The sequence below is a fragment of the Desmodus rotundus genome, chromosome 4, assembly GCF_022682495.2.
Source record: "Desmodus rotundus isolate HL8 chromosome 4, HLdesRot8A.1, whole genome shotgun sequence".
Classification (NCBI taxonomy): domain Eukaryota; kingdom Metazoa; phylum Chordata; class Mammalia; order Chiroptera; family Phyllostomidae; genus Desmodus; species Desmodus rotundus.
Genome location: NC_071390.1, coordinates 14,545,289 through 14,558,913, shown reverse-complemented (window position 1 = coordinate 14,558,913; position 13,625 = coordinate 14,545,289). Strand labels below are relative to the sequence as shown.

Genomic DNA, 13,625 nt, shown 5'->3' with positions numbered 1-13,625 from the left:
CTTAAAGCTATCTGGGCCATCTGGTAATTAGCTGCAGAAAGGGTAGTGTTAGTGTAGTGGTTTGGAACCTGGGCCTTGGATACATACTACCAAGGTTGGAATCTCAGCTCTGTCACTTTTCCAAGATTACAGTGCTAGTTACTTAAAAATATTTCTGTGACTCAGTGTCTTTATGAATAAAGCAGGGATAACAATCTATCTCATAGGGCTGTTAAATGTATTAAATGAATGAATATTTATAAATTTCTTACAATAGTGCTTGTACATAGAAAGCATTCCAACATTAGCTGCTATTGTGACTTCTCCCCCTTTTCAGCTCTTAACAAAGTTTTGTACTATGGTAACTAGTATACTTATCTTACCTCTTCCTGTTCAGGTTGCAAATTCTTTGAGGATAGGACCTAACTTACTAGTTTTTAGAGCTTTTCAAAAGATTTTGCATAAGTGTTTGATAAATATTTACCATATAAGATCATAGGAAAATGGCAAAATTATCAGTAAGATTCTTTTTCAGGGCTCGTTTGCTTAATATAAATTATAATCTAAAGTATTAATACTCTCTGTATTATATTTCAGGAATTCTAATGAATCATTGATTGACCAGCACCATTTTACCAGTCGGAATGAGTTATCAGAAATGGGAATAGATTCAACATGTAACAGATGGCTGTTACTCCATGGTGATTGATTACTTCAAGCCAACACCTTTTTAATTCCATAGAATTTTTGTCTGTTCATCTTTGAATTCTAGTTCCTATTGTTGGCAAATAAAATAAAAAGAGTTCATGTAGTTTTTGCTCAAGCTTGAGTCACCATGAGTAGTAGCTTAGGAAAAGAAAAAGACTCTAAAGAGAAAGATCCCAAAGTACCATCAGCCAAGGAAAGAGAAAAGGAGGCAAAAGCCTCTGGAGGTTTTGGGAAAGAAAGCAAAGAAAAAGAACCTAAGACCAAAGGGAAAGATGCCAAAGATGGAAAGAAAGACTCCAGTGCTGCCCAACCAGGGGTGGCTTTTTCAGTTGACAATACGATCAAACGGCCAAATCCAGCGCCTGGAACTAGGAAAAAATCTAGCAATGCAGAGGTAATTAAAGAGCTCAATAAATGTCGGGAAGAGAACTCGATGCGTTTGGACTTATCCAAGAGGTCTATACACATATTACCATCATCAATCAAAGAGTTGACTCAATTAACAGAACTTTATTTATATAGCAACAAATTGCAGTCCCTCCCAGCAGAAGTGGGCTGCCTAGTAAATCTCATGACACTGGCTCTAAGTGAAAATTCACTTACCAGTTTGCCTGACTCTCTTGATAACTTGAAGAAGCTACGGATGCTTGATTTACGGCATAATAAACTGAGAGAAATTCCTTCAGTGGTGTATAGGCTAGATTCTCTCACCACTCTTTACCTTCGCTTTAACCGTATAACTACTGTGGAAAAGGACATCAAAAACCTGTCAAAACTCAGCATGCTTAGCATTCGAGAGAACAAAATCAAACAACTACCTGCTGAAATTGGTAAGAGGCCTTGGTTTACCATTATTATTTTTAGTATTTGTTATGCTAAATAATTGAGTGCTTTTCCATATCAGAATATATCTGATAATTGCCTAAACCCAGCTGGTTTGCTTTAATTATTCAGTTTTAACCATATTAATAGTATATGGTTTGAGGTTTGAAGTCTTTCATAGACTTAAGAAAATGAGTTATAATATAGATGTAATTTAGCCTTTTTCCCACAAACCTAGTCTGTTTTCATTTTCGTTGAAGAAAAAGTGAGTTTGAAGCAGAAAAAAGATGTTTGCCTAATTAAGTTGTTGCCACCTATTTTTAAGGTATTTACACATGTAATTTTAGTACATCCATTAAGGCTATATTTTCTCATTTTCCGACTTTCCCTTCTTCACCTGAAAACTGTTTAAATTCACAACACTTTTCTACCAAAGTTTCTACAAAAGATTGGCCTAGCAGAGCCTTGTTAAAAAGCAGTGTCGTAGAAAATTGGAGGGTTTTTTTTTTTTTTTTCATTTCAATACTTTTCATTTTCATTAAAAACAATCCAGGAACACAGAAAAGTCAGAAAAGTAGACAAAAAGTCAGGTCTCCTAAATGCAACAATGTTAGCATCTTAGTAGATTTCATTCCAGTTTTTGTATATAAAGCTAAATTGTACTGAAACGAAGGAATGCTTTTAAAATAATGGTAGTAGGAGAAAAATAGGAAATGTATATGTGTAAACAAGTCATTACAAAGAAATTTATTGTCTTGATATTTTTAATTATGGAAAAAATTTAGAAACATTTAGAATATAATAAACCATCGACTTAAGCAATTTTGGGAAATTGATAAAGATATCAGTGGGCCCTTTTTTATAAATTTTTAAAAATTGACATAAAATTGATTTTGCAGCTTTTCAAGGAAACTTTTTTTATGAAAGGCCAGTTTATTCTGAATAAAACTGGTGAATTAAATATTTTGTCGCTTTGAGCATTGGTCTTATAGTAGGTGATAAAGGAAACTTTCTCTTTTTAGGCTCCAATTTGTAGAGAATACGATATTCTGTGGGTATTTAAAAAATTTTACCTAGTTTTGAAAAAGATCCAGTTTAAGTTTTAGGTATGTTTGACTCAGCTTTAAAATCTTAATTTAATTTTGATTTATTTAAATGTACTTGGACAAATCATGATAGATTTTCTCAAGCAGTGCACTGTACTTAAAAAGTATGACTCACTCATGAGATATTAAAATATTTTCAGGAATTTGAATAGAAATGTTCCTTTCCATGTGTTCAGGTAAGGGATGTGGTTGTTGAAAGACTTTTGATTTTATACCAGATTCAGTCAAAATTTGACATGTGTGTGTGGCTCATTGTTGAATAGAATTATAGGCTGTTGAATAAAGAAATGCTGACTTTTTATATAGAAATAAAAAATGTTATTTCCTATCTTTGTTCTTGTTTTGTGTATGTATTATATATTCCATTCTAAAACTTTGGCTTTAACTCATTTGAAGTCTCTTTCTAAGTATTTTTTTCCCATAGTGATGTTATCAAATTACATGGGAATTAAGAATGCACATTTCTTAAGCAAGGAATTATTTCATGGGATTTTAAATTTTCTTCTTTTGTTCTTGAGCATATAGATATTTAAGCATTTTTACTAAAAAGCCAATGTATTTTTTAAATTGACAAATTTTATTTAAATAAATGATTGATATCTGTGGCTGCCTATTTTTGATTTTTATTCCTAAATTTGTTATTTAAAAAAATAACCATAGAATTTGGTTTTTAATGAGCACCGTATCACTATTAGTGACATTATTAAAGTTTATGTTGTAACTTCTGTATTTCTGTAAAACTATTAGCATCATAAATGTTGTTATTATTTTTTTTTAAGAAGGACATCAGGTAGAAAGTAAACTGCTTTTAAGCATAAAACTTACTATTTCATATAAGGAGTTAAGATTTATACTGTTTAACTTAGATGCATGGATTTGGGGCAAACATTGCAAAAGTTTGCATTATCTGTTTCCTTATAGGGTACAAGAAAATAAAGGTTCAGTAAAAATAATTGTAGTAATAATAATAGCTGTTATTTTAGCATGATATGTCATATCCCATACATGGTTCTGTACATGTATACTTTACACATTTTATCTTATAAAATTGTTACAGTAACCCAAAGAAATGGGTACCTCGCATCTCTCCCCCACCCCCTTCGTACTGAAGAAGGAACTGAAAAATGTAGAGAGAGTAGATAATTTACTGAAGATCATGCAGCTGGGAAGTTAGTTGGCAGTAAGAATGCAAACCTAGGTCTCACTGTATTGCCCCAGCTAGTCTAGAAAAGTGGGTCCCACTCCCATAGATTATGATTTAGTGGTCTGGAAGATCCAGGAGATCTGTACTTTAAAGAATAAGCTGAGTTATTCTACGTGTAGCTGCAGTTGCACTAGTTTCTTTTTTTTTTTTTTTTTTTGAGGTTGGGAGGATGGAAGCAGCTTGAGAGATAAATCATACACCATTCAAGTCACAGACTTAAAGTGTACAATCCAATGGATTTTTAGCGTGTTCACAGAGCTGTACGACCATCACAAACAATTTTGGAACATTTTCATCACACCAAAAATCTGTTTTAGTAGTTACCCACTCCTATTTTCTCCCAACCCCCTAGCCCTAGGCAAACACTAATCTACTTTTCGTTTCTATAGATTTTACTGTTCCGGTTGTTTCATACAAATTGAATCATACAAAATATGGTCTTGGTGATTGCCTTCTTTCACTTAGTATAATGTTTTCAAAATTTATCCAGGTTGTAGCATATATCAGTACTTCATTTCCTTTTATTGTTGAATATATTCCATAGCATGAATATACCACATTTTATTTATCCATTCATTGTTTGTGTTGAACATTTGTGTTGTTTCCACTTTCTAGCTATTATGAATAAAATTACTATCAACATTTTTTGAATATTTTTGCACAAGTTTTTCTTTGGGCATTTGTTTTTATTTCTCTTGGGTATGTACCTAGAAGTGGAATTATTGAGTCATATGGTAATTTTATGTTTAACATTTTGAGGAACTGCAAGACTGTTTTCCTAAGTGGCTTCACCATTTTACATTCCCAGCAGCAGTGTATGAAGGCTCCAGTTTTTCTACAACCTCAACATCCTTGTTTTCTGTCTTTTATATGGTAGCCATTCCATGAGTGTAGTTTTGATTGCAGTTCCCTTATGACTATAGACTTGTTTTAAAATCTTGAAAGTGATCCTTTATTGTAAAGGAGAGACAAAGTTGTTTTCTGTGATGCAGATCTTCCTTTACTGCTTTTTAAAGAAAATGCATAAAGTCAGCTCCTTTGAGAATATTTTCAAAATAAGACCCAGACACAAAGATCAAGTAAAACGGAAATTTGACATTTTTTAAAGTGTTACACACCTTTAATATAATTTGCTGAAACCCATAAGAGAATTTAGAATCCGAAATTTATGCAAATTATTATTTCGTTTTATAAGTATGCCACTTTCAGTTACGCCATCCAGTTTGTGTTTGGCAGTATATTTGAGGAATGTGAGAAATAAGAAGTTTTTGAAATGTAGCGACTATTTAGTTTAAATGATATATTTGGAATTTAACCATTACACAAGGTTGTACTGTGCTGCTGCCTTATAGGGAAATTATATTAAAATTAGAACATTTATCTGTTTTAACATTAGTGGCATCTTTATTAATGCCATGTGATTTGATGCCAGTGATAAATTTTCACTTGGGTGAAAATTGGCAGAAAATAAACAGTTGGAAAAATGTACTTTTATAGTATACTGAACAGAGAATACATGTAAGCATATGAAGAGCCAGAGATATATCAGAGTAGCCAATAAAACTCCGCATTTGGTTCATTTATTTTTCTTCTTTTGTATAAGGCATGTAGATAGATGGAAATCTTAATTATTGCTTACTTTTATGGATCAATATTCTGTTCTTCCTTTCCATACCTCCTTTCACCAGTTGTTTCCTTGAAAGAGACTCTTCATATACACCAAGAAAGTCAAGAAACCATGTTTTCAGAGGGAAAACAGTAAATAACCATCCCTTATGCCTCAAATTGTCCTTTGAGTTTCATATTAGAGATATTGTAAATTTCTTCTTCTTTTCTGCCTGGGTGGATTAGATTGAGGGCCATCAGGTACTCAGTTTGAATAATTGATCAATTTAGTTCGGGGAAATTATGGACAAGGAAGTTTTAAAGAATTTCTAGGAAGGAAATGGTTTATCTTTCAGATCAGAAATAAACTTCATCTCTGTCTCTTACTAATATTCCTGCAGTTTATTTTCTTTCATTGAATTGTGACCTATTTCAGGATTTCTTTTTCTTTAAAGCTTTCCCCTAATACATTATTTTTTCTAAGATAGCTAAGTTAGAGGAACTTTTAAAAAAATCTTTTCTGTAGTGTAACAATTTCATGTGAATTTGTCAGAATAACCCTTTTTGCTTAGAATAATCTGGTATGTTAAAAGCATATGCTTTATGAGAACTCATCATTTTTATGTATTTAAAAAAACAGTCCACAGCATTCAGGTACATGAGAAAGTAGAATCAGTACATTTTTTTTACACATTTGGCTCAGTAACATTTGTTGAAATAAAAATCAATTTCCTACTGTACTGCAGTATTATATTTTATAAGTCAAGTTAGATATACAATCAGTACATAATAAATATATAAGTAATATCTATACAAACATACAAAGAACGGAATCAGCAATTTTTTAAAAGTTGAAGGATCTCAGAGATTTTCTAACACCCAATTTTGTAATTTTCTATGAATTACAGTAGAGAATAAATAATAGATTTTCAGTAAATGTGGCTTGAAGTGAATTTAATGAAGCCTAGCACTATTACCCATTTTTCAGTATTAACTCAAATTGTAACCCTAGTCCCTAAAATTTTTGAAATTCTCCCAGAACTTCCAGGGGTGATGCAGTTGCTTTCATGATCCAGGCAACATTATTTTATTGTCTTATTTGAGTATTTTGTACAAGTGTTAATGAGTAACTTAGTTTGGCAAGAAAAATAAATCAGGAAGGGGAATTCAGAGTTAATAACTCCTTTTGACTGGGACTCAGTATGAAACCTTAGAGACCTAGAAATAAACTGTTAATTTTGTTTATTGTTATCAAATTATCAGGTCTTTCATTAAACAACAAAAACTGGAAAAATTATTATTGCTAAAGGAGGAAGGAGGAAAACAGAAAATACCACTTGAGCTATCTGAGAAGGATTCGGTAGGATACCATTGACTTCTGGTTCTGCTGAGGTGTGAGGAAGAGGGCAATCATTGTACTCGAATGACTGCATTCAAACCACTCAAAGGAGTGCAGGCATTGTTGTTCATGTTGCTAAGTTGCAGAAGCAGTTGCTTAGAAGAGCCACTGAAGCCTTATTTGCAGGGAAAGGGAGAATTAAGCCCTATAAGACAAATTTAAATAATGTATAAATTCTGATCTAAGCCGCTAAATCCATTCAAGCTCATATGATAGGTATTTCCAGCCCTTGTTGATTATGTAGTTTTATAAATAAATGTGTTTTAGTAAGACCTGATGTGATTTTTTAGAGAGCTAAACTCAGTATTTGAAAAATATCCTTGTAAGTTCAAGAACAAGAGTTATTTTTAAAATATAAACATCCTTAAAAAGAGTCAAATGATAGTATAGGGAAGGCCACAATTTATGAAACAAACAAACCTAAATTACGTATTACTTAGCAATATTTGAGTGCCTACTAGATACATTTTAATGGGGCCTTTTTATACGTTGCTAGATTTATTAAGATTTTGTGAAGGATTTTTGCATGTATATTCATCATGGTTATTGATCTGTAATTTTCTTTTTGTGTGTGTGGTTTGCTACTAGGGTAATGCTAGCTTCTTATCATAGAATGAGTTGCAAGAGTTCTTTCATGTTCTGGAAGAGTTTGTGTAGAATTATTATTATTCCCAATGTTTAGAAGAATTATCAATTATGTAATCTGGGTCTAGGGTTTCCTTTGTAGGAAGGGTTTTTATTAGTAATTTAATTTAGATAATAAGAGTTATTTTTTGAGTTTTCTGTTCTCAATTGAATTTTGATAGAATCTGTCAAAGATTTATATTTGTTGACTATTTTGGCATAAACTTCAAAATAGTTCTTTATTGTTCTCTTACTGTTTGTAATACATGTACTCATGTCCCTCTTTCATTCTTGATAGTGGTAATTTGAGTTTTCTCTCTGCTTGATCAGCCTTGGCTGCAAGTGTATCTGTTTTGTTGGTCTTTTCAAATAACTGCTTTTGGTGTTTTTTTCTAATTTATCTGTGTTTTTGTTTTGTTTTCTGCTTTTTAAATAATTTGGTCTTTAAGTTTTAATATGTTCTTCTTTGTCTACTTTTTTCAATTATCAGATTGATTTCAAATCTTTCTTCTTTTCATTATACAGTTGATCCTTGAACAAAATAGGTTTGATGAACTGCTTGGGTCCATTTACAGGTGGATTTTTTTCAGTAAATATACAGTAGGCCCTTTGTATTGTGGGTTTTGCATTCAGGGATTCAAGCAACTGCAGATGGAAAGCAGTATTTTCCATCCATCTTTGGGAATCCGTGGATGTGGAGGACCGCCTGTGCGTTGTTGTGTGCCATTTTATATAAGTGACTCGGGCATCCGTCGGGGTACTGGAACCAGTCCCCCATGGATGCCAAGGCATGACTGTAGTTAAGTTTTTGGAAAGTCAAAAGTTCTGCCTGGATTTTTGACTGCATGGGGGTTGTGTCCCTTACCCCCACGTTCAAGGGTTGGTCAATCATTCATATAAGCATTTACAGTTATAAATCTCTGCCCAAGCACTATTTTCACAGCAGTGCACAAATTTTGATATGTTGTATTTTCATTGTTGTTCAGTTGAAAAAATTTTCTAAATACCTCTTGTTACTTCCTCTCTCACCGCGAATTATTTAGAATTGTTCGATTTCCAAGTATTTGAGAGATAGTTTCAGATATTTCTTGTTATCGATTTATAAAATATGGTCTGTCTTGGTAAATGTTCTATTTACAGTTGGAAAAATGTACATTATGCTTTTGGTTTTGGAACAAGGTCAAGTAGGAGGATAATGTTATTCATTTCCTCTATACCCCTATTGATTTCTCTGTCAATTAGTGAGAAATGAGTGTTGAACTATTCCAGTATAATAGTTTGTCTTTCACCTATTGGTGTTATTATTTTTTATTTTGAAACTTTGTTATTAGTTGTGTACATAATTAGAATTTTATTTTCTTTTTGATGAGGCAACATTTTATTATAAAATGTCTGTCTTTACCTCTTAATATTCTTGGGAATATTTTTCTAAATTCTGTTTTATGGCCTGCAACCCAGGCATGTGCCCTGACTAGGAATCAAACTGGTGACCCTTTGGGTTTGAACCAGCAACCCTTTGGTTTGTAGGCTGGCACCCAATCCATTGAGCCACACCAGCCAGAGCTAAACTGTATCTTTTTTAAGGTTTTTATTTTGAACAAATTTTAGGCCTACAGAAATTTGCAAAACTAGTGCAGAGGGTTCCCATATACCCTTTACCCAGTTTCCCCTAATAGTAACATCCTGTGCAATTGTTGTACAGTGATCAAAACCAAGAAATTAACATTGGTACAGTACTATTAACTGAACTACAGATTTTATTCTGATTTCACCAATTTTTCCACTAATGTAATTTTTCTGTTTCAGAATCCCCCATTACACTTAATAGTCACGTGTCCATAGTCTTCTCTAACCTCTGACAGTCGGAAATACTAAATGTCTTTTGTTTTCTTTTATGACATAGGTACTTTTGAAGAGTACTGCTTAGTGATATGTAATATATCACTAATTTTTTTGCTTGTATGGTGTTTTCTCATGACTAGTTTGAGGTTGTAAATTAATATTTTGCTCACTAATTTTAGCATTCATTAGTGGATCTTCCTTTAAACAATTATTACTGTATTTGAATGACCTTTTTATTTCCCTTTTCTTTGCATTTATTAATTGAAATTCTTATATAAGGAAGAGCTGTCCCTTCTCCTCCATTTATTTGTTTATGCAATTACTTCATGACATAATTCTGGACTCATTCTATTCTGTGGGTTACAATTCAATATTATTTTTATCAAATTTTTTTTTTGCTCAAATTGTTCCAGCTTTGGTAATTATGAACTCTTTTACATTGGTTCCTGTGCCTTTTGAAGTCATCATTCTTTCAGTTATCTTTTAAAGAGATTAGAAAGTGTGAAAAAGATTTTTAATATTTACCCATGTGTTTACCACTTCAAGTACTTTTCATTCTTTGTGTAGATCTGAATTTCTGATATTTTCCTTTTGCCCATAAAACTTCCTTTAATATATATTGTAGTACAGGTCTTCTCATAATGAATTCTGTAGGCTTTTGTTTGTCTGAAAGCCTTTATTTTGCTTGGATTTCTGAAAGCTATTTTCCTGGTATTGAATTCCAGTTTGATAGCTTTTCTTTTTAATATTTAAAAGATACATCTCCTATTTTGGTTTGTTTTGGCTTGCCTAGTTTCTGACAAGAATTTTATTGTTATCTTTATTACTGTGTTTGTAAAGTCTTTTTTTCTCTGTATATTCTTAATATTTTTTTCTTTGTGCCTGATGCTTGGTTTCCAGAAGTTTGTTTACAAAGTACCTGTATTTGGTCTTCTTTATGCTTCTTCTGCTTGGAGTTTGTGAGCTTCTTGGCTCTATAGGTTTATGGTTTTCATTACAGGTAGAAAGATTTTGGCCCTGACTGGTGTGGCTCAGTTGATTGGGTGTTATCCAGCAAAATAAAAGGTCTTGGGTTCAATTACTGGTCAGGGCACATGCCTGGGTTGCAGGTTCAGTCCCCGGTTGGGGCGTGCACCTTATCCATGTCTCTCTCCCTTTGTCTCTCCCTCCCTTTACCTCTCTCTAAAAATAAATAAATAAAATTTTTTTTAAAAGGTGAAAAGATTTTGAACTTTATTTCTTGAGATTTTTCCATTTTGGCCCCTTCATTGCTTTTCTGTCCTCTCTCTGGATCTCTACATATATGTATATTGTACGTCATATATTATATTGTCTTTTAGGTCATTAATCTATTTTTTGTTGTGTATTTTAGATTGTTTCTACCGAAAATTTTTTATTGCTACATATCATTTTTCCAGTGTCTAAATCTATTGTTAATCCCATGCAGTGAAATTTTAATTTTAGATAATGTACATTTAACCTGCATATATTGCATTTGGGGGCTTTGGGGTTTTTTTTTTTCTTTCTTGAACATATGGAGCTTTTTCAGTGTCTTCTACTTCCATCATCTCTTTTATTTCTGTATAGCTTATGGAATGATTTTCCTCCTGCCTGTGGGTTATATTTTCCTGTTTCTTTGCATGATTGATAATTTTAAATTGGATGTCCAGCACTATAATTCTTATATTTTGGGGTCTTAGATTTTGTTGTATTCTTTCAAATAGTGCTGAACTTTGTTCTGGCATAATGTTAAGTTACTTGGAATCAGTCTGATCCTTTTGTGGCTGGCTTTTAGGCTTTGTTATGGTGGTTTCAGAGTAGCCTGTAGTCTAGGTCTAACTTAGCCATACTACTAAACTGGTATCTTTCTGAGGAATTTCCTTGATGGCACTGTATATTATGAGGTCTTTCCTTTCTGCCTGGCAGGAACTCAGACTATTCCTAGCCTATGTGACTGCTAGGAATTTTATGGGCTACTGCTTGTTTTTGCTGGTTCTTTACTTAATTTTTGGTAATTTCTTTTTACATATATGCAGATCAGTATTTAGGCAAAGACTGAAAGGAATTTTTCTGCAGATTGCACAGATGTATTTGTATGTCTTTTATCTCTCAAATTCTGCTTAAAATATTCTGATACTTGGCCCTTTGTAAACTCACACCTTTTGCCACTACACTCGGTAAGACTATCGGCCTTTGTTTGGTATTCCTTCCCTGCTTTTTTAATGGCCTGGATCATGCCAGCCAATTATGTGGGACAATTATAATGCTCATATAGTTTCTTTCCTTCATATCCAGGATCACAGCCACGTATGACTGTTGTCTACTCTCTACCATTTTCTTCTGTACAGCAGTCTGCCCCTTATCCACAGTTTCACTTTCCTGGTTTCAGTTACTTGCAGTCAGAAAATATTAAATGGAATATTCCAGAAATAAATGACTTATAAGTTTTAAAGTGCACACTTTTCTGAGTAGTGTGGTGAAATTTCATGCCTTTCTACTTTGAACGTGAAACATTCCTTTTTCCAGCGTATTATACTACCTGCCCCTTAGTCACTTAGTAGACATCTCGGTTATCAGATGAACCGTCATAGTATTGCAGTGCTTATATTCAGGTACCCTCATATTACTTAATAATGGCCCCAAACTTCAAGACTAGTGGTGATGGCAATTTGGATACGCCGAAGCGAAGCTGTAAAGTGTTTCCTTTAAGTAAACAGTGAGTATAGCATAGTAAGATATTTTGAGAAATACCATATTTACATAACTTACTACAGGGTATTATAATTGTTCTATTGTACTATAAGTTATTGTTAATTTCTTACTGTGTCTAATTTATAAATTAAACTTTGTCATAGCTATGCATGCGCAGGAAAAAACAGCATGTATAGGGTTCTATACAATCTGGTTTCAGGCATCCACTGGGGGTCTTGGAACATATCCCTTGCAGATTATTAGGAGGGACAACTGTATTTTGTCCATTTACTAGTTGTATTATGGCAAGAAATAGAAGTCAATCTAGAAACTTTTTTTTCCCAGATTTTATTTGTTTATTTTTAGAGAGAGGGGAGAGGAGGCAGAAAGAGAAATATTGCTGTGAGAGAGAAACATTGATCGGTTGCCTCCTGCATGTGCCCTGACTAGACAGAACCCACGACCCAGGCATGTGCCTTCATGGGAATTGAAACAGTGACTTTTCGCTTTGTGGGTGATGCCCAGCCAACTGAGCCACACTAGAAACTCTAGATTGTGTAGTATAAATAGATGATACTGTAATGACTAGGGATTCTGTTATTGACCTCTAGAAAAGTGTGAGATGTGCCCTGGCCAGGTGGCATGGTTGGTTGGAACATCACCCCATATGCCAGAAGGTTGTGGGTTTCATCCTCGGTCAGGGCACATACCTAGGTTGTGGGTTCGATCCCCGGTCAGTTGGGGCGTGTATGGGAAGCAACTGATTGGTGTTTTGCTTTCACATCAGTGTTTCTCTCTCTCTCTTTCTCTTCCCTTTCCTCTCTCTCTATAATCAATTTAAAAATTACCCACGGGAGAGGATTAAGTAAATAAATAAAAAGTGTTAAATTTTATTCTGGTAGGTAACTAAATTACTATTGAGTCACTTTGATCCTGTAGAGTCTCGGACTTAGCTCTTAGGGTGGTTCTATTTGGTTATGTCCTTAAACTCAGGGCAAATTCCAGTCTTGAGATGTGGTCTTTACTCCTATGCTGTGGTCATTTTAGGACTTTGTTACCTGATCCTTCTCACTTGGCAGGACCAAAAATCTAAAATCTTACGCACAACTCATGGCTGCTGTCAAATTTTCTGCTTGGCTCTTTTAACCTTCTAGCTGTTGTTTTCCACCTGGGCCCCTTTCAGTTTTTTCTCCTATAGGTATATTTTTGGAGCCAGTCAAGAATTTGAGGGTTTTTTATATATAGATTTTGGGACTTCATTCTTTGTAGTCTCCCCTTTTCGGGATATCCAACCTTGAATTCTGGTTACTGTTGTAACTTTGGACCTTGTCCTCTGGCTTCTCAGGCCAATAGGACACTGGCTTTCTACTTGAGATTTATTTTCCACAGGCAAGTTTATAACTTCATGGTAAAAGCCTTACAGATGTGGATCTCGTCCAGTGTGATTCCTATGTTAGCTATCTACTGTTGTGCAACAAATTACTGTAAAAAAATAACTCTTAAAACAATATTCATTTTCAGTTTCTGTGGTTCATACTTGGGCACAGCTTAACTGGATCTTCTGATTCAGGGTTTCTCACAAGGTCTCTCAGTCAAGGTGATAGCCAGGGCTGGAATGTCATCTGAAGACGTGTCTCAGGAAGGA

The 13,625-nt window shown here is 33.7% G+C and overlaps 1 protein-coding gene across 5 annotated transcripts in view; it reads left to right on the top strand.

Annotated features, from left to right (window-relative positions):
- SHOC2 (SHOC2 leucine rich repeat scaffold protein) overlaps positions 1-13,625 on the top strand; it is a 72,479-nt gene that overhangs the window by 19,042 nt on the left and 39,812 nt on the right. For all 5 annotated transcript variants that reach the window (XM_024555629.3, XM_053922143.1, XM_053922144.2 and 2 more), the window contains one exon: positions 577-1,517. In XM_024555629.3, the coding sequence (XP_024411397.1) occupies positions 815-1,517 (703 nt within the window). In that variant the 5' untranslated portion in view covers positions 577-814. The remainder of the gene's footprint in view (positions 1-576; positions 1,518-13,625) is intronic.